This window comes from Microtus pennsylvanicus, chromosome 12, assembly GCF_037038515.1.
Source record: "Microtus pennsylvanicus isolate mMicPen1 chromosome 12, mMicPen1.hap1, whole genome shotgun sequence".
Classification (NCBI taxonomy): domain Eukaryota; kingdom Metazoa; phylum Chordata; class Mammalia; order Rodentia; family Cricetidae; genus Microtus; species Microtus pennsylvanicus.
In genome coordinates, this window is record NC_134590.1 from 16350916 (window position 1) to 16371054 (window position 20139).

Here is a 20139-nt window from a genome sequence, read left to right on the forward strand (position 1 = left end):
GTTGGGTACTGTTCTTTCCAGGTCTAGTAGCTGAACATTCTTACTAGCAGTTCTTCAAGTTCTCCTCCAACCCACACTACTCTGATCCACCTCTGTTATTGTCTCTATTGCAGCCTTCTGACTAGGGTGAAATGAAATCTGAGTGGTTTGGATTTGCATCTTCTTCATGTTAATGATAATGAGCATTTGTAATGTATTTCTTGGCTATTTTTTATGCATGCCAGTAGTGTGTGTGTGTGTGTGTGTGTGTGTGTGTGTGTGTGTGTGTGTGTGTGTGTGTGTGTGGGCAAGAAAGACAGAAAATGGGACCATCCTATAGCTGGAGCAGTTCCAGGCAGCCAGTCTACAAAGCCAAGCTTTGAAAAAAAGACAAATGGAAGACCTGAATTACTATAAAACTATAATAAACAATCAAAATGGTGCTGACAAAGAACAACCATACTAACCAAACAGAACCCAGGAAATGGCTTGAATAAAGACAGTCAGCTGACCACTTTAGAAAGAGGAACAAAGATGGTGCTGAAGCAGGCATACATGCGCACACACAAACCCACAGACAGACCTAACACCTTCAAACACTGGAAATGAAGCACAGATCTAGATGGGAAACACAAAGCCATAAAATTTCTAGAAGAAAACCAGATGATTTCTGCTTCAGAAAATTTAAACTCTCTTACTATAGTTCAAAAAATTTAAATGTATTTATTGACAAACATTTAAGGTGCCAAATTTATTTATAGTAAACAAAAAAAGGTCAGATAAATCACAAGACAATATATTTTTGGTTATTACAGATTTAAAGTTGAATCCCCTTTTCAAAGATCAGTGCTACTGTACCAGTTAACCCACTAAATTATCATCTTTGAATAAGAAACCAAAAATAAAAGGTAACATTTTTACAAAGGAAAATTATAGCTTAAAATAAATGCAATTCTTCATTTCAAGAAATTACACGTTTTTCCTAATGTGAAGTAGAAAGGCTAATTACCTGGTAAAAATAACGCAGAACTTAACTTAAAAGACTACACTGGAAAAAAACAATAAAAATACTTCTTTAATTATATACAGGATGTTCCCAGCTAAACATCAAAGCGGTTTAAAGATACATGCACTGTTAACAGGAACTTAAAGCCTTTGGGAATTTGTTAAAGTTATTTCCTAGTTCAACTAAAAACTGTAACATTTCCATGATACACTATATATAAAGCAAAATTGTTTTGTCAACTATTTCTCTGTAAGTATAAGAGATTTTAGAAAAACTACAAAGCAAACTATGAAGCGACGTTGTGATCACAACGGTCTCCCAGCAGAAGTGTGTGACTTTGATCTTCGACGGCCTGGCAGGAGCAGACTGGATAGCCGAAACGCTCCACCATCTACCTCTGTGTCTTACCATGTATAAAGGTAGAGAGACTAATTATCAATACAGGGCCAATCAAAACTTGTCATTATGTTCTATCACCATTTTACATAACAACCGAAAGAAACGGAGGAAAAACTATACTTGTATCTCAAGTGATTTCTAGAAAATCGGAGCCAGGTGTGGTGTTGTGGTGTTGTGTGTCTTTAATTCCAGCATCCCAGCTCTGGTGGGGAGGGAGGGGGCAACGAAGCCAGCACAGAGACAGAAGTGGGTGGAGTTCAAGGCTATCCCGGTCTCTATACAGAATTCCAGGTTAGCCAGAGCTGTAAAGAGACTTTGTCTCAAAAAACAAACAAACAAACAAATAAAAAAAATAACATAATTTAAACAAGCATTTAAACTATAGTAATCCAAGAAAAGCAGTAACTAATTTCATTAAGATTTATACTCATGTAATAAATGTCTTAGCTACCTTTTAAATATAAAAGATTTCTTCCATTCTCCAAAATTTACGTTCACAAAAAAAAATAAGAAAAGAAAAAAGTACTCATCATGGATGAAGAAACAAGCAAAAATTAAATGATTTATAAAGTAATTACACCATTACCACACTGGGAACAGAATTCAACCTCTTTCTCTACAAATGCACCACAGACTTATGAATAAACATCAACGAGGTGATGATCACATGGTCTTATTGTCAACTTTAAGTGGAGTGGAAGGAGAGGTACTTGATAAAAATACTACAGGGCTGAGACAGTTCACTGTAGAAAGGTTTCCTAGCATGAATGAGACCCTGGGTTTAATGTCCAGCACCACCAAAGGGAACAAGATGAAAAACAAAGCACACACTTCAAACAAATCCCTATACTAGGGATTCCCCAAACTACGCCTTTCAGCTTGTAATAGCTATGCTAACTTACAAATATGTACACCCTCTAGATGTAATACTAACGAAGTGAGATAACAATGAAAATATGGGCCGGGCGGTGGTGGCACACGCCTTTAATCCCAGCATTTGGGAAGCAGAGGCAGGCGGATCTCTGGGTGTTCAAGGCCAGCCTGGTCTACAAGAGTTAGTTCCAGGACAGGAACCAAAAGTGCTACGGAGAAACCCTGTCCCGAAAAATCAAAAAAAAAAAACAAAAAAAACCCCACCAAAACAATGAAAACATGTCTACCTCAGGATAACAACCGAGAAGAAAGAAGGCTGGTCCTTTCCTAACAGTGACTCAGTCACTTCACTGATTCTGAGAACATCTACCTCCAGACTTCCTGGTGTGAGAGAACACCTTGGACTCAAAACTGAGGAAGGGAGTAAAGGAAGGACACAACATTTTACAGGGGATTCTGAATATTAAATAAAATATATATACAAAGAAAAGGTTGTTCTCCTTAAAACAAAACTGGTTTAAAAACGTGACTCCTGTGAAGACCTTCGTATGAAATCAAGCTACGAGGACACACAGATGGAAGCTTCTGGAGACAATTCTGCTGCCTGCAGTCTTCCGTTCAATCACAAAGTACTCAAAAACTCTTTCACCTGAGGAAATAAAAATAAATTAATATAATTCCTTCGATTAATTTGATATCTAACATTTATCTTCATCTACAGAAAAGCTGAACACACCAATTATATAAATAACTATCACAATACCACAACGCTTATTTTTAACAAATACTAAGTATTTTAATAGTAGAGTAATTTTTAAAACAAATACTAAGTATTTCTATAGTAGGGTAAACAGTCTAAAATCATTAGTTTACATTTAATACTTATATAATTAAAAAAGATTGATACAATTTTAAAAGGCCTCTAACTAATTTTATGCACATTCTCTCTCTCATATCTAGATAGATAGATAGATAAATAGTTTTATTTTTCAAGATGGGATTTCTCTGTGTAGCCCTGGCTGTCCTATAACTAGTTCTGTAGTCCAGACTGCTCTTGAACTCACAGAGATCCAACTGCCTCTACTTCCCAAGTGCTGGCATTAAAGACGTGCGCCACCACCTCTGGGCTATGGTCTGTATTTTTAAATAATGTAGATCAATGATATGTACAGTCTTAATACTGATATTTAAAAGAGATTAAACACCTTTGCAATTCAAACATATAAATCTGTAATATTAAGGATAGAATTTATTTTTATTTTTTATGTGTGAACATTTTGCCTGCATGCATGTCTAGGTACCTTGTGCATGTCTGGTGCCTAGAGAGAGAAGATGACATCAGATTCCCAGAAACTGGAGTTACAGCCAGTTGCCAGACAGCATGAGGTGCTGGGAATCCTACTCCTTTGAAGAGCCAAGGCATACATTTCTAGAATGTTAGTGTACGGGCAAAGCTACATAAGTTCTGAAGAAACCTAGCCAACAGAGGAAGACTATAATGCAAGACTGTAATTCTCCAAGCTAGACTATAAAATTCTCATGAAAAGATAAAGGTTGTTGGGGCTGGGAAGATGGCTCAGCGGTTAAGATCACTGCTTGTTCTTCCAGAGGTCCTGAGTTCAATTCCCAGAAACCACATGATGGCTCAGAACCATCTGTAATGAGATCTGGTGCTGTCTTCTGGCCTGCAGGCATACATGTGGGCAGAACACTGTATACATAATATATAAATCTTAATATATATATATATATATATATATATATATATATATATATATATATATATATATAGTTTGAATTGTTTGAATATTGCCTTTGAAAAATACCCTCCCCTAAATGTCAGGATTATTAATTTTGAAAAATGTGACATTTTCCTGGTCTAAGAAAGGAAGTGTTTACTTAAAGCTAAGAAATGTGGGACTGGAGAGATGACGAGAAGTCGCTGCTCTTGCAGAGGACCCAGGTTTGATTCCCATCACCCACAGGACAGCCCACTACCACCTGTAAAGCCATTTCTAGGGAATCTGACTCTCCTGGCCCCCTGGAGCACTGCACACATATGGTGCACTTACATAGTTATGGACACAACACATTAAAAAATACATTGAAGTTTAAAATAATAGGGACTAGAAATTGGCTCAGTGGTTAAGAGCCCGGGCTGCCTTCCAGAGGTCCAGGGTTCAATTCTCAGCACCCACACAGTGGCTCACTGGGATCCAACACCCTCTTCTGGTGTGCAGATACATATACAGGTAAAATACCCAAATACATAAAAATACATAAATCTTAAAAAAAAACTTTTAAATAATAAAATTAAAGTGGTTTTACAGATTCAGTTAAATTCGTGCTTATTATAACTGCTGCTAATTTTATTTTAATAGTGTCATATTTTAATTCTACATTATATTTTAATATCATAAATAGTTACTAACTTAAATTTTCTACATATGTATTACTTAAATGAAAAGGCTATCAACCATACACAGCAATATTTTTCAAATGTTGAGGTTTTCCATTTTTGAGATATATTCAATATTTCATTTCAGTAAAGAGCCAGCTATTTCATGAGAAAAAAACAAACAGAAATAGCCCAAGTTTCTCTCAAAACTAAACAAATTTATGTTTTTTTCCTAGACATGAGATGACTAAGTTAATTAATGGTAGATAAGGATTTATTATACAATTCTTTCTATCATTACCTTAATGTTCTTCAGTAAGTCTCTCCCTTATATGTATAAATTACATTACTCATTTAGATAATGATCAACTCTCAACTTTCTGAAGGTTAAATTAACCTTTGTTAAAATAACTCAGTGATTAGGATAAGGCCAATTCATCTCTGACATGGTCTCCTACAAATATATAAACTAACATTGCTTAATCTCCAAACATCAGCTAAAAATGAATGAGAATATATTCTACGACTTTAAATGCCCTCCATACTGGATTCCTTGAAAAAGATAAACTAATTTTAAGCAGTTTCTATTAAAGCAAGTGTGTGTGTGTGTGTGTGTGTGTGTGTGTGTGTGTGTGTGTGTGTGACGTGTGCGAAGGAAAAAGTGGGACAAAGCAGGAGAAAAGGATAAGAAAAAACACAGTGCTTCAAAGACAGACCCCTGCCCTCTTTTTCTTTGGAGCCTGTCCTGTAACAGTCCTAGCTGTTCGGGCATCTGCTTTGTAGACCAGGCTGGCCTCGAACTCACAGAGATCCACCTGCCTCTGCCTTCAGAGTGCTGGGGTTAAAGGTGTGCACCACTACCGCCCGGCTAGACCCCGAGCCCCTCTTAATGTACTTTTATAGAAGCTTTTCTGTAGGCAGCTATTTCACAAATTAATATAGCTGTCTTAGACAAAACAAACATGAGGTTTTTTTCTAAACAGACCTTCTCAACCAGGCTTTCATGCTTGTCTTTAAAGTCTTCATTGACATCCAGTGTGAGGATAGGCACCTCTTGAAGATAATCAAAGTTGGTTCTGTTTAAAAAGAAAGACGAAGAAAATCAGAAAAGCACTAAATCCAGGAAAAAATATTAACAACTAACTCATATTCAAAAGTTCAAATATTGTCACTCATGCTAAAGTTATCCTGCAGGGAAGCGGCTGGTAGTCTCTTCTTTACAGTAGATTTACTACCATGTGGACAATTATCTCAGCTACAGAATATGTATAACTAGGCATATATGTATAGCATTCCCAAGAACCAAAACCACGAGAAAGGTCCTATATTCTAGCTACGGTGTAGAGCAGTTGTGGAGTGCTTGCCTAGCGTGGCCAAGGCAGTGGGCTCCATTTCCAGCACTGAGGAAAACCAGACAGAGAACTAAACTCAGGAAACCCATTCAGAGCCTCAGGCGCTGTGCAGTTCCATACTGCCCAAGAGCCGATGCGGACAAAGTCGATGCCTCAAGTCCTGGCTGAAGACACAGCTTAAACTCCATCCCAGTAGCTTCCCCTGGCCATGTGGGATGCATTCCAGGATTCCCTGTAAGACTGAGATCACAGTAACATCTATCCCATATGCACTGTTTTTTTTTTCCTTACACATAACATATACATATAACTAACACTATTTCTGCCTTAAAACTGCCTTTTCCTTTCCCTAAACTGAGAGTGCTCCATTTAAAGCACATCACAGCTTCTCTCTGGCGTAAGGTTGCCAGTATCCCTCAGGACTCAAACATTACTGAGTAAGAGAAGGGATACTTGGTTATAAGCACTATCATATGTAACAATCTCAAAACAGAACAGTTACTAAGTGACTATTGAGCACATCCTGTGCATGCTTAGACAAGCTGGACAGAGCGACAGCTCCTATCCTGGGCACTTCTGGGTGGAACCGGACAGAGCCGGCCAGCAGAGTATTTCAACCCTACTCAAGATGGACAGCAGTGTCGTCCAGTATGGCCTCAGGCAACTGTACAGCCGCAGTCTCCCAGGAGACAGGACTACAGCCAGCAAGACACAGCCAGCTTAGCAAGCAACTTTAAATCCATGAGTTCTTTCTGAAATATCATATTTAATATTTTTGAATTAAGGCTAATAATGTATAACTGGAAGTAAAAAGTTAAAACAGATACAATATCAGACAGACATAAAATTATTCCTTAAAATTATTCCTGAGTTTATCTTAGTAACATACACAGACAGAAGCTTATTTTATCACTTAAAGTAAAAATACCAATAGAAGATACTAGTCACAAAAATCTTCAAACAAGTGACTTAACTATGAATACATGAGTAAAAATAAAGATTTAGCTGGGCAGTGGAGGCACACACATTTAATCCCAGCACCCAGAGGAAGAGGCAGACAGATCTCTGAGTTCGAGGCCAACCTGGTCTACAGAGTGAGTTCAGGACAGCCAGGGCTACACAGAAAATACCCAGTCTCGAAAAAACAATTAATCACATCACCCATCGCTTAGACTAAAATCTGATAAAGGGAAGCACAGTGAACAGCAGACAGTAAGAAGGCCTTACTTTAGAGTTCGATGAAGGAGCCAGCTCTCATGTTTGTAGTGAAGTTTCTCTAAGTATTCAAGAGGAATGCCTTGTTCTTCGTTTCTTCCCCGTAAATATATTCTATTTAAGCATTTCTAAAAGTAAGCAAAAAGAAAAATTTGAGCAATGATTTGTGTCTACTACCGTTAAAATTTCCTTTCTGCTGTCTTCACGTTAGCCAAAACCCTGTATTTGTATTTCTTCTAGAAAGTCGGTATAGCTCATTTTTCCCTTTAAGTGTTATTTTAGTCAGATAATAGTTTTCAGTTAAGCTGAACTTTGAAAAATAAATCGGTATCCACATATGAAACACACTAATTAAGTATTATAAAAGGAGGGAGGGAGCTGAAGACCATTAAATATCTACCTACATTTTTTTTAGAAAACAATCAGAGTGTGTCGATCTATCCATCCTAATTGGCCATTAAGCAAATGTGTCTGGCCGGACTCCACCCCTGGATGGATGCTCTGAACCACCAGAACCTAAAAGAACACGGGGTCCTTTCTACCTGCCTTCTATCTGTATGACAGAGTGAGGTGGCCATAGCCACCAAGGCTTTTCAGCACGTGAAGCATGGTTAATGTGGTGACCAAAGAAACGAATTTTCAAACTTTATATATAATTTTAATAATCATAAGCTTAAATAGTCACATTTGACTGTGTGACTGTAAATCATTTTTCTCTAACAGGATACATATAGATGAAATTCCATACAATTTGTGGGAGCTCATCAACACCCAGATATAAAATCACCACACTGTGCTCTGTGGTGAAGCACCTGTCTACAATGCTCAGTATCCCGAGTTCAATCCCCAGCGCTGCAGAAGAAAAAAGGACCCCCAATAAGTAACATTCACCAGACTACAGCAGCCCATGAACTGTGACACAGTCTGCTAAAAATCCTTTTTTCAATAATTTTCAATTAAAAGATACAAATGAGCCCAGTGTGGTCACATATGCCCTTTAGTCCCCGCACCCAGGAGGCAGAGGCCAGCCTGGTCTACATAGTGAGTTTCAGGACAGGCGGGATTACATAAAGAGCTTGTCCCAAAACACAAAAACAGGTCATAAATGAGGGCTTCGGAATACAGCCGTCAGTAAAGCGCTGACCACACCAGCACACGGACCTGTGCTAGATCCCGGCACACACAAAATCTTGGAGAGGCAGAAGCAGGCACATCCTCTGGTCGCTGGCCAGCCGCTTCGGTTCAGAGACCTTGTCTCAAAAATAAGGAGCTGAGACAGAGAGACGCAGTCTTCCCCAGGGACATGGTAGGTTATCTAATTCCAAGCAGCCAGCCCCAAACACATACTCATGGGGGCAAGTTATAAATTTATAAAATTTTATAAAGTTATAAAAGCATATTATAAATTTATATACATATATAACAATAATAATTAAAAACTTAAAAGGTCATGGTTTTGAAAGTGAAGACATGGGAGAAGTTAGAAGAAAGAAGGGGAAAAGGAAACAGAATACTTATCTATGGAATTCCCACTGGCCAGTCAGTCTAGCTGACTGGACCTTTCTGGATTCATGTAATATAATACATAAATAGAAAATGAATTTACCTAATAAAAGGTGTATTTCTCAGGGAGTTCTCTTCGTTGAAAACAACAAGATGTCTAAATCTCTTTGAAGCGTGCCACTATTTCTTTGTACCAATTCACAAGTAACCATGAAATGTTCCTCAGAGTGGCCCTCCAGTAGTTGTAGTACTCAGAAAGCAAGCATTTGTAAAGTTTCCACTATGTCCCCAGACCTTCTACCGGCCCTAGAAATGCAACAATAGCTAAAACAGCTCTCCTAAGTCCCACTTAATCACGTTTATATTTTAGAAGTTGCTTTGACAAGTCTCTTATTCTAGCTCTGATGGAACAAGAAGCTGAGTTAGGAATTAAGATTTAGGAAAAAAAAAAAAAGGATTGGTGAAGAACAGAGAAAACTAATCTTGATTTGCCGCATCTGGACTTCTAGTTTGCTGAGACAATCTATACTGCTCTGAGTTTCCAGGTTAGAAGCTAGAGAGTTGATTTTATTTATTTTTAACTTTATGTCTCTGAGTGCGGGCTGTATGTATGTCTGGCCACCTCACATGTGTAGTGCCCATAGGAGCCAGAAGAGGGCATCAGAGTCCCTGGAACTGGAGATGATTGTGAGCCACCATGTGGATGCTGGGAATTGAACTTCGGATCTCAGGAAGAACAGTCAGCTCTCTTAACCACTGAGACATCTCCCTAGCTTGGAAGTCGTCACTTCTACATCTTTCTTGTGATTTCTATTACTTCAGAATTTCAATGGCACAAGCAAATGTTTATTGGTCTCACCTCTGGAGTAGCTCGAAGATAAATGATTCCATCCAGCTCAAGACTTTGCCCAAACTGGCTATTCATCCAGTCATGCCAGTCCTGATATACTGTCCACTCTGTTTCATTCATGCAGTCAGATTCATACAAATTAGATGCGAAAATATACCTGAAAGAGAATCTTCGTCAGCATGCACATCCTTCAAACACATAGACACCAATTATGACAGAGGAAATGGGCATAAAACACACTCCTAAATACTGTGGCAACGAGTGCCTTGGAAAACCTACACAAAATGTCTTTCCAAGTACTGGAAATGGGTTTTTTCCCAGTAGCTCTCAAAATGTTGAATAAGGATCCCTGGAGGTCCCCAAGCTCCTTCCAGGTCTATGAGTAGCCAACTTATTTCACACACTACTATACCTCAACCAAAATACATATACACAAATATAAATATACAAGCATGGATAAAAACCCAGTTTTATTAATTCAGACTACTAAAGAGCTACAAAAAATGTAAAGCAATACTACTCCTTTCACTATATTTTTGTTCTAAATCAGAAGTTTTCTATATTAATAAAGAGTATGTTTATTATTGATTCTTTCATTTTATATTTTGTATATTGATTGTATACTGATTCTTAACCTTAATTTCTAATATGGGTATCAAATAACAAAACTTCTTAGAGTACTTTACAGTTAAAGAAAAGGGATCCTGAGACCAAAAACTTTATGGGCCTCTATTCTGAGATAATTAAGGAGGTCAAAAAGCAGAGCAATTCTAAAATGCCTTTAGAAATTTTTAATTTTTATCTCCTTTTTCTAGGCAAGAGTCTAGGATATAAACCCAGATTACTCAGAACAGATGAGAATTCTAAGGGGTTGGGGGGAAAGGGGCTCCGTCATAACGTCATTAGCACCTCAATCAACACTAAAGCTATTTTCAATGTCATCTTCTATCTAAAACCTCCAGCTCAGCCTCCAATTTGACTACCAGGAAATGAGAAAAAAAGGAAGTGTCTAGGTATAAACTCCAAATATAAGCCATTTGCATACCTGTCACTGTATACAGATCGCTCAAAAAATAATGCGGGTTTCTCTGCATCTTTGAGCTTGCCATTAAGGGCGGCAAGCTGAGCTCGGATCCGGCTGAGGCAGGCATAGGATTGGAAGGTGAAAGACCACCGTTCAGGTTTCTCGTACATCATCTGAAGAACATTCCCACCACTTTTCTGAGACGTTGTCAATTCCTAAATTGGCAAAAGAGGTGAGCAAACAGAGGAATAAGACTGCCAACAGGGTGACTTGAACTTTTTTGTTTCGTCTTGTTTTCTGAGACAGGGTCTCACTATGTGGCTCTGACTGCCCTACACTCAGGATACAGACCAGGCTGTCCTGCAAGTCACAGACAGTCACCTCCTGCCTCTGCCTCACAAATGTTAGGATTAAAGAGACGAGCCACCGCCACCATGTCCCTGGCTATTTTAACTTTTTAAGAGGTTCAAAAAGAGAAATTGGGGGGAAGGGTCCCAGAGAGCCGGCTCTATGATGAAGAGCACCTCTGCTCTTGGAGAGGACAAAGATTTGGCTCCAGCATCCATGTAGCGGCGAAAAACCGTAATTGCGATTCCGGAAGACCTGATACCCTCTTCTGGCCTCATGGGCACAGCACCACAATACAGACATATATACAGGCAAAAGGCCATACAAAATAAATAAATCTTTAAAAAAATTTCATAAATACATTATTAGCAAAATCAAAACATTAAATTCCTTCTCCTCACTCTTTTCTTACCTGATATCTAAAATAACTCTCACAAGTGACTAACGACCTACAGAAAAAAATGTCAATACTTAAAAGCTAAATAAAAATATTTGATTTATACATTCTTTTTTAACATAGAAAAGATAGAGAATATTGTACTCCTATTGCCTTCTCAGAATAATCAGCTATGGGCCTGGCAAGGTCAGAGGAAGTGCTGGCCACTCAGGCCTGATGACACCAGTTTGACCCCTGGAACCCATAAAAAGGTAGAACACCAACTACAAAAGTCTGTCCTCTGCCTTCCACGTAAACCCACACACAAGCAAGAGAGACACAAACAAAATTTTTAAAAAATCATCTACATGGGAGCTAGGGCAACAGCTCATTGGTTAAGGGCATTTGCTTCTCTTGCACAGGACTCAGGTTCAGTTCCCAGCACCAACATGGCAGCTATTGTAACTCCAGTTTCAGGAAATCTGACGCCCTCTTCTGATCTCTGCAGGCACCACGCACACATATGGTGCACATATGCATATATAAATGCAGGTGAAACACACATACTCTTAAAAAAAAGTAAACAAATCTCTTTAAAAAAAAATCAGCTACAGCTAATCACACATGCCTGTCTCAGGTGAGACACATATACTCCCAGTTAATCGGCTTCCAACAGTCCCCGATTTTCTAACAGATCAAACTTAACGGTGCTCTTCCACTTACAGTGGGATTCTGTCCTTAGAAATCAATCCCGAACTGAAATTATGGAAGGGCGAAATGCATCAAAGCTTAAAAAGACAGTACACAACAGGAAACTTCTAATTGTTTTGAGCCACTGTGATTTCACTGTTGGTGTTTACCATAAGAGAGTATCACATCTCTATGAGTTCGAGGCCAACCTGGTCTACAGAGAGAGTTCTAGGACAGTCAGGGATACACAGAGAAACCTTGTCTCGGGGAGAAAAAAGAAAACAACTAAATAAAAGCCTTGAGACGACATCATGCAAATCAGCAAAGAGAGTAAGCTACTGCTTTAAGTGAGCCTGCAAAACAGACTAATAACAGTCATCTGTTGGTTCTCAAAATCATTCTGCCAGAATTTAGGGAATGAAGAAGGAAACCACAGTCTTTGTACTTTATGTCTTATTCTGACAGACTGGAGGTAGACGGTTGGTAGCACAGTAACACTTCAGCCACTAGATGGCAGGTATAAAAAACCCACTAAATAAACAGCTACAGCCAAGTAAGTTAAGCATACAGATGCAAGAGAGGAAGGCTTTAATGCCGAGTTCTTGAAGACTGGTGGTTAGGTTTCCACACAGTCCACTCCTCGGTGGTGACAGGATCCTAAGACAGCCGAGTTTCAGAGACTGGGTGATTCATATTCTAACTACAAAGAACAGATCAAGAACGAGTTGGAGAAGGGCTGGATGAAGAATAAACGCCATTTCACTTTGCGTTGCTTTGTGTGGTGCTAAGGCTGAAACCCAGGGCCTTGGGCACGCTAGGTAAGCAACCCACTGTTGTGCTAGATCCTAGCCCTAAACCCCATTTTTTGGAGTCTAAAACTTGTGGAGGAGAGGATGAGTAGAGACAATATACAAAAGTACAGAGAAGCCATCCACCTACTTAATGCTTCATGTTTCATAAAATACTATTCCCCACATTTTCTGAACCCTACTTAAAGCACAGAAGACCATAGCTTCTAACACACAAAACTTAAGAAAATGAATTCTATATGGGGATAAGTCCCTTTAAGGTTTAGTACTTGATATTCAAAGGATTGGGATATATTTAGTTGTGCCCCCAGCCTAAAATTAACTATGCTTCGCAAATAAAAGTGTGAGAAATATGTTTAGTTATCAAAACCTTATATCTAAAAGATGAGAGAGAGAGAGAGAGAGAGAGAGAGAGAGAGAGAGAGAGAGAGAGAAGAAAATTCACAAATATCCCTGTGTGGGCTAGTTTTGTGTCAACTTGACACAAGTTACAGTCGTCTGTGAGGAGGGAACCTCAATTTAGAAAAGGCCCCCATTAAATCGGCTGTAGGCAACCAGCAGGGTGTTGTCTTAATTAGTGATTAATGGGTGAGGACCAAGTCCACTGTGGGTGGGGCCACCCTGGGCTGCTGGTCCTGGGTGGAGGAAGCCCCTAAGCAGCACCCCTCCTCCAGGTTCCCACCCTGACTTCCTTAGGTGATGAACTGTGATGTGGAAGTCTAAGCCAATAAACCTTTCCTCCCAAAGTTGCTCCTGGTCGCGGTGTCCCGTGACAGCAAGAGTCAACGCAGCTAAAACAACCCACGAAGGCTGTAACTTCCTGCTACTCATTCCCTTCCATATGCCCAATAATTCCCAGCAGAAACCCCCCACCAAGAGCTCTCCCCCCCCCTTTTTTTTGTCAAGTTTTTTCAGACTGAACAAGCTTCTGGCAGACCCGTCCAACTTCTCTACTTTCAATTTCACTTCTCCAGAAATGAAAATGCTTAGGGACCATTACCCCACACAGCCATAACTTTCTCTAGGAAAAAAGGAAACTGAAGTCTTTATCCCCCTATTTTCTCATTTGCAATGCTGTACTGAAAAGGGCTAGAAAACTGAACCGTCCAGAATGAAAGCTTGCGGAGAAAGCATAGGACAGGGAAATAAGATAGAAATGGATTGCCAGGGGCTGGAGAGATGGCTCAGTGGTTAAGAGCACTGACTGCTCTTCCAGAGGTCCTGAGTTCAATTCCCAACAACCACATTGTGGCTCACAACCACCGGTAATAAGATCTGGTGCCAACTTCTGCCTGCTGGGACACGTGCAGGCAGACCATTGTATAGATAATAAATAAATCTTTAAAAAAGAAAAAGAAATGGATTTCCAATGACAAAGGGCTGAAAAGATTAATAAAATACAATTACTGGAGGTTTTGGTTTTCTTACATGTTTTCACTTAAATTATAAAAAAAAAAAATCACTCAAAAATTTATTTGTAATTAGATTTTTAAATTACTTCAACTTTTTTTGTTTTTGTTTTTTCGAGACAGGGTTCCTCTGTGGTTTTGAAGCCTGTCCTAGAACTAGCTCTGTAGACCAGGCTGGCCTCAAACTCACAGACCCACCTGCCTCTGCTTCCAGAGTGCTGGGATTAAAGGCAAGCACCATCACTACCGGCTGCTTTAAGCTTTTGAACTTTCATAAATCTTAAACTGTGATGTAATAATGCCTAAATCTTAAATGTACAGCTAGACTTGAAGGTGGTTACTGGGAAGGTGGGGGAGGGCAGGAAACAAAACACACTGCAGCCGGGTGATGGTGGCACACGCCTTTAATCCCAGCACTAGGGAGGCAGAGGCAGGCGGATCTCTGTGAGTTCGAGACCAGCCTGGTCTACAAGAGCTAGTTCCAGGACAGGCTCCAAAGCCACAGAGAAACCCTGTCTCGAAAAAACAAAAAAAAAAACAAAAAAACAAAAAACACACTGCTTCCCTAACCTAAAAGATTTTTAATTTTTTTTTTTTAATGTGAACGGGTGATTTCTCCCAATGTATGTCTGTGCACTGAATATGTTCTTGGTACCCACGGAGGTCAGAAGAAGGTATCAGAACCCCGGAACTGGAGCTACAGACAATTCTGAGCTACTACATGGGTGCTGGGAACTGTACCATCGTCCGCCCCTAAAGAATTTTTATTGTATTCACTTAAATTTCACTTGAATACCTCAAACTCATCTTGCGTATTCTGAACGTTGCACCACCTGGCAACAGGTTCAGGAACCACTTCCCAGTCCTCACAGACTTGCTTCAGGATATTCACGAATGTGGACTTCCCAGCGGCTGTCACAAAAAAGAAAAGACAAACTAAGAAAAGGCGTTTGAAAAGCAAACGTAAGCAACGGTCATCAGCGTTTACAAGATTAAGAGTGAACGGTACGCACGAAGAAACAGTAAGACCTTTTTCTGCACCTTTATTTTTATAAATGAAAACTTAAAGACAGTCCCTAGCCAATTGTGCTGAGCAAATTTGTTATTATTTTTAGTTCACCAAAGGCAAGAAACAGAAAACTTGAAATCGGGGTTAAGTTTATAAAAGATATCATGACAAGAAAAAAACCGTCTGCCTTCTGGCCTAGCTTTCTTTTCTCAGCCAAGCCCTTAGAAAGAGAACTTTCTGAGTGGTAAAGCCTGGCCTTTAGCCAGTTGTGTGAACTTGACCGAGCCCCTGACCTCAGTTCCTCATAACCCAGGAAGACAAGATAGTACTGAAACTACCAGGATGCCCGGTAAATGACTTTCTCCTACCTCTGCTTTCTCAGTCTGAAGAGCTCGCTAAGAGTAGCCTGCACTTCGAACTCCCAGTCCCGCAGGCTAAGCTAAAGAGATTTTGAATTCTAGCCCAGCCTGGGCTCCATGATGAGACACATCTCAAAAACAAACTACAGCTGGTATAACAGGCCACACCTCTAACCCCAGCCCTTGGAAGGCTTAGGCAGGAGGATTGCTCTGAGTTCAAGTTCAGACTGGCCTACACAGTGAGTGCTGAGCTGGGCTACAGAGCAAGACCACGCTCCCCACAAAACTTAAAAAAATTAAAAAGAGGAAAAGGAGGGTAGACACCCCAATACAACCAAAATAACTTACCAATAATAAACAAACCAATTAAGAAATAACTATACAATCCATGGGAAGACACAATGCTTAAGAGCCGGCGACTATTACAATCTGATCCTAATAAGCCTATGGCTATAGAAATTATTTTAAGTCTTGCAAAGCACTGCCTATGAGTAACAGCTGGGGAAGTCTGCCTCGATTTTATGGTTCCGTGCCCTCTATCAAACCCTTAAATAATAATAATAATAATAATAATAATGACAGCTTTACTTTTCCTGATCATTCACTAGTTTCTAAGGTATCCAGGAAAGAAAAAGACAAAAATAGCTTATGTGTAATCAGGACATATTCTAGTCATCATTATGGTTATCAATGAGTCTGGGCCTTGTGGCGCCGAGGGCGTAGCAATTCTTCTAATGCCCACCACACCCTTTCTATCATAAGTCACCAAATGTGGCTATATGAGGCATCATTGACCAGTATTATATTCTTCCTTCCTCTACCTTACACACACACATACCTTACACACACACACAATACATAGCTTCAGTATCTTCGCCAAGTGTCCTCTTCCTTATAAACAGGCTCAGGGTGGGCACCGAGAACTTACCTTAGACTTGCAGAAGTACATGCAAAACTCCAACACTATACAAGGCCAGAAGAGAATCAGGAAGGACCTCAGAGACTCATGTACAGATCAAGGAAAGGGGGATCAATAAGGTGACAGGGTAGGTGAAGAACAGCATATCAAAGCTTATTAAATCCCATAAGGAGAAGAAATAAAGGCAAAGATAAACTAGGTGGCTATTTAGTTGAGGGGGAAACATGGGTGACCGAAATTCTGTGAGGAAAGGATAAGTTTATAGTTAGTAATGCATCTAGAAGTACGATTTAAATGGTCTTCATTCATTGGCCCCAGCGGAAAAAAGAACATGATATCCAGGGTAGCCAAGAAACACAATGAAGTATCTCAAACTAGTCCAGAATCGAAAAGTACTTAAGGCTAAGACATCAAGCCTTCTTCTGACATCAATTACAACCACAAAAAGCTCACGGAGTTATACTTTAAAATTGCAAATGTAAAATTTTACTTCAAGCCGAGTAATCAGAGGCATTTGCAGTTTGCAAATAATCACTACCCAGTTCCTTCCTTAATGTCTGGGAGGAAAATCAGAGCTGGAAAAAGCTAATAAACTGACAGTCTATCTATGAAGCGAGCGATCACAACAAGTGAGAACACCTATTAATAATTTTCCAAGTCATGGGAAGAGAGGTGATGGCACAGGGTTTGGATGCTGTGCGCTCAAAAGCAGGTAGCCAGGCTGGTCTACACATTGAGCTCCAGGCAGGTCAGGGCTGTACAGTGAAACCGTCTCATAGTTAACAAACCAAACAACCAAACAGTCATAGTTAACAAACGAATCCCTAACACTAAGCAATCATCACCACGCTACGTCATTCGGAACACACTGAAATGAGTCAGCAGGGCCTCCATAAACCTAACCTATGGGAGTAACTCAGCAACACGGAACAAGAGAAAACAGGTTTACATGATTACACAACTAAAAATGACCAAACAATCTTCAAATTTTAGGAAGAACAGAAGAATTACAAGGTAGTCTTCACAGATTGCACAATTTTTACATCAACAGGCTGTTTGGACCCAACAAATAAGGTAAGAGGGATGTAAACAACCGTACAAAGCTACAGAAGCAAGAGGCAAGGGGTGACACCTCCCTGCAGGAAAGATAACAAGTGGTTATCTTAGCATGAATAATCTAAATGGCTGTCCCTCCGACACTCGCCAAATTATCAGAATCTTTTTTTCTGGTTGGTCAAAGACCCAGATGCTGAAGGGAAATCTCAATACTTGTAACTAGCTTTTCCTAACCGTGTACAAAGGCCGTCCATCAAACTGCAGCTCTTCCCAGATCAGTAGGGAGGAGGTCAGGGAGGAATTTCAGGCACAGGTAACACCACTGCATCTGTATGTAGAAAAGCAGCTCTGCAAGCAGGTAAACAGGATGGTGAGTGAGCCGTTCACAAGTGATTTCAGGGCTGAGAAGGTTGAAGACAAATAGAGGCAGGGAGATCTCTAGGTGTATGCTGCCTGGGTTTGAGAGAAGGGAGATAGATAATCCATTATGGTTCCGATCCCAGGGGTCGTCCACTGAAATCTACTTCAAAGATGACTTTATTGAGAACTTCCTCCTGTTGTTACATACGGGCCTCTTTATCCACTAAGAGGCTGTGTGTTGTCTTGCATGAATGACATCTCAAAAAACTTTTAAGAAATACGGATCTCTTCCAACTCGACCTGTGTCTACGGACGAGGCAAGTAAAGTAAGGCCTCTTGTGTTTCAGCTCTGCTCGTGAAGGCATCCACACCTGCTTGCCTCCTTCATGAGTGGGTGCTTTGAATGTGATCCGAATGAGCCCATCTGCGGCACACATCAACAGTCAGCACTCAAACCTGCAGCCCCCAAATGACAGCCGTATCAAAACAGGAAACACCATTAGGTTTCCTGTGGTCGGAAGTGTAAAGGAATGGGAGATGCGTGTTCACCTTGCAAAATCGCATGAACGGTGTAGTTTATCCCAATTCGGGCAGAAATTCTAATGTCTCTGAGCCATACTCCATCCAGGGTCTACCTGCATGTGGGAAAGGGAGTAAAAAATTCTACACCACAAAATCATTAAAAACACCTTTCCTCGTATGCCTACACAGTCTTAGGAATTGCTACCAACGCCAACCCACAATGTTGACCAGGAAGGAATAGATGAGGTATATGCCATTTAGTGGAATATTATTTAACACTTTTTTTTTAAGTACTACAGTGGGCCAGTACTTAATTCCAGTACTTGGGAGGCAGAAGCAGGCAGATCTCTGAGAGTTCAAGGCTCTACATAGTGAGTTCCAAGACAGTCAGGATTACATAGAGACTCAGTCTCAAAAAACCAAATTAAAAAAAAAAAGTACCATAGAAACAACGCATGAGCGAATCGTAAAAGCACTCTGGTAAACCGTACAAGACATAGAAGACCAGACACTCTGGTTCTGCTTAGGACACTGTGGAAAAAAACAAAATTTGCATGGAGTAAAAAGAAACAAGTCAGGGCTTGTACAAGAAAGCTGACTACAAAGCACAAAGGGAACTGAAGGGGGAGGTAACGAAAATGTTCTCAATTTTGCGGCAAAACTGCAAGTTAGTGAAACCTACCGGAAAAGCACACCTAAAAAAGGATGTCGCTTACCTAAGTTACCTCTCAAGACAAGCAGCAACCCCGCCCCCCAACTGCGCCCCGGACCCTCGCGTTTGGAAGTTCCTAACAAAGAGGGTGCAGTGGCCCAGAGCGCGCCTCACAAAGCCCAGGGATGGCGCAGGGCCAGAGGAGCCACCGTGCGGGCGCGGAGGGAACGCCGAGCACAGGCACCGGAGCGGGGTCGCCTTACCGATGTTCCCCTCGATGGAGATCTTCTTGATGCGTGTCCCCTCGGAGCTGGCGGAGGGAGAAGGGCAGAACCTCTTAGGCGGGGTGGCCATGCCTGCTCGCGACGGCTCGGGCTAGGGACCTGCAGGAGCACGGCGATGCTGGGAGCTCGGGAGGCGGCGGCGTCAGGCTCGCGCCGGCGGGACCCGCATTTTAACTTTGGCGCGAGGCGGCGCAGGCGGCTGGGCGGGCCCGTGGAGCGGCCACGCCCTGGCGGCTCCGACTCCCACCCTCCACGCCTCTCCCTCTCCAGCCGGCCCAGCCGGGAGTGTGGCACCACCCGGTTTTTACATAGAGACTCAGTCTCAAAACCCCGGCGCTGCCAGCTCGTCGGAGGGCAGGGGCGGGGTTTGCACGGGGAGTCGTGGGGGGTGGGGGCGGGGCTTGCGCGGTGAGCTCATTGGATAGCAGGAGGTGGCCTTACAGCGTTCTCCCCCTGTCAGGCTGGGAGCTTTGAACTCACCTGGAAAGAAAAGTAGGAAGTAGAAAATTGAAGCTGAAGAGCCTCAGTGGGTGTCTCTACAGGAAGCGTGTAGCTGTCCCGCACTGTCTTAAGAGGTTTTTCGTTAACCAGTAACCCAGTGCTAATCCCTCTTTAGTGCCGTGAGTGACAGGAAGGACATGACTACCCCTAGGTATGGTGGAGAAAATTTATTTAGATAAAAGGGACAGCATAGGTTGAAGCAGGAACATCTGGGAGAGTCCAGAGTGGACATGACCAGACTGAACT

General features: G+C 41.0%; 1 protein-coding gene across 1 annotated transcript; it reads right to left on the bottom strand.

The window, feature by feature from the left end:
- Positions 1-678: 678 nt before the first annotated feature.
- Dck (deoxycytidine kinase) lies at positions 679-19693 on the bottom strand. The gene is made up of 7 exons (XM_075943176.1): positions 19372-19693; positions 15028-15143; positions 10621-10814; positions 9585-9732; positions 7235-7350; positions 5641-5731; positions 679-2906 (listed from the first exon to the last, which is right to left on the bottom strand). The coding sequence occupies exons 1-7, from the start codon at positions 19460-19462 to the stop codon at positions 2880-2882; spliced, it is 783 nt and encodes a 260-aa protein (XP_075799291.1). The 5' UTR covers positions 19463-19693; the 3' UTR covers positions 679-2879.
- Between the last annotated feature and the right edge of the window lie 446 nt (positions 19694-20139).

Bases quoted from the DNA above. Each gene is read 5' to 3' on its own strand.
- Dck (XM_075943176.1), bottom strand. From the start codon at position 19,462: ATGGCCACCCCGCCTAAGAGGTTCTGCCCTTCTCCCTCCGCCAGCTCC. The intron at 15,144-19,371 runs GTAAGGCGACCC...TTTTTGTGACAG, and splicing joins CTCCATCGAGGGGAACATCG to CCGCTGGGAAGTCCACATTC. The intron at 7,351-9,584 runs GTGAGACCAATA...GCTTACTTTTAG, and splicing joins ATCTTCGAGCTACTCCAGAG to AAATGCTTAAATAGAATATA.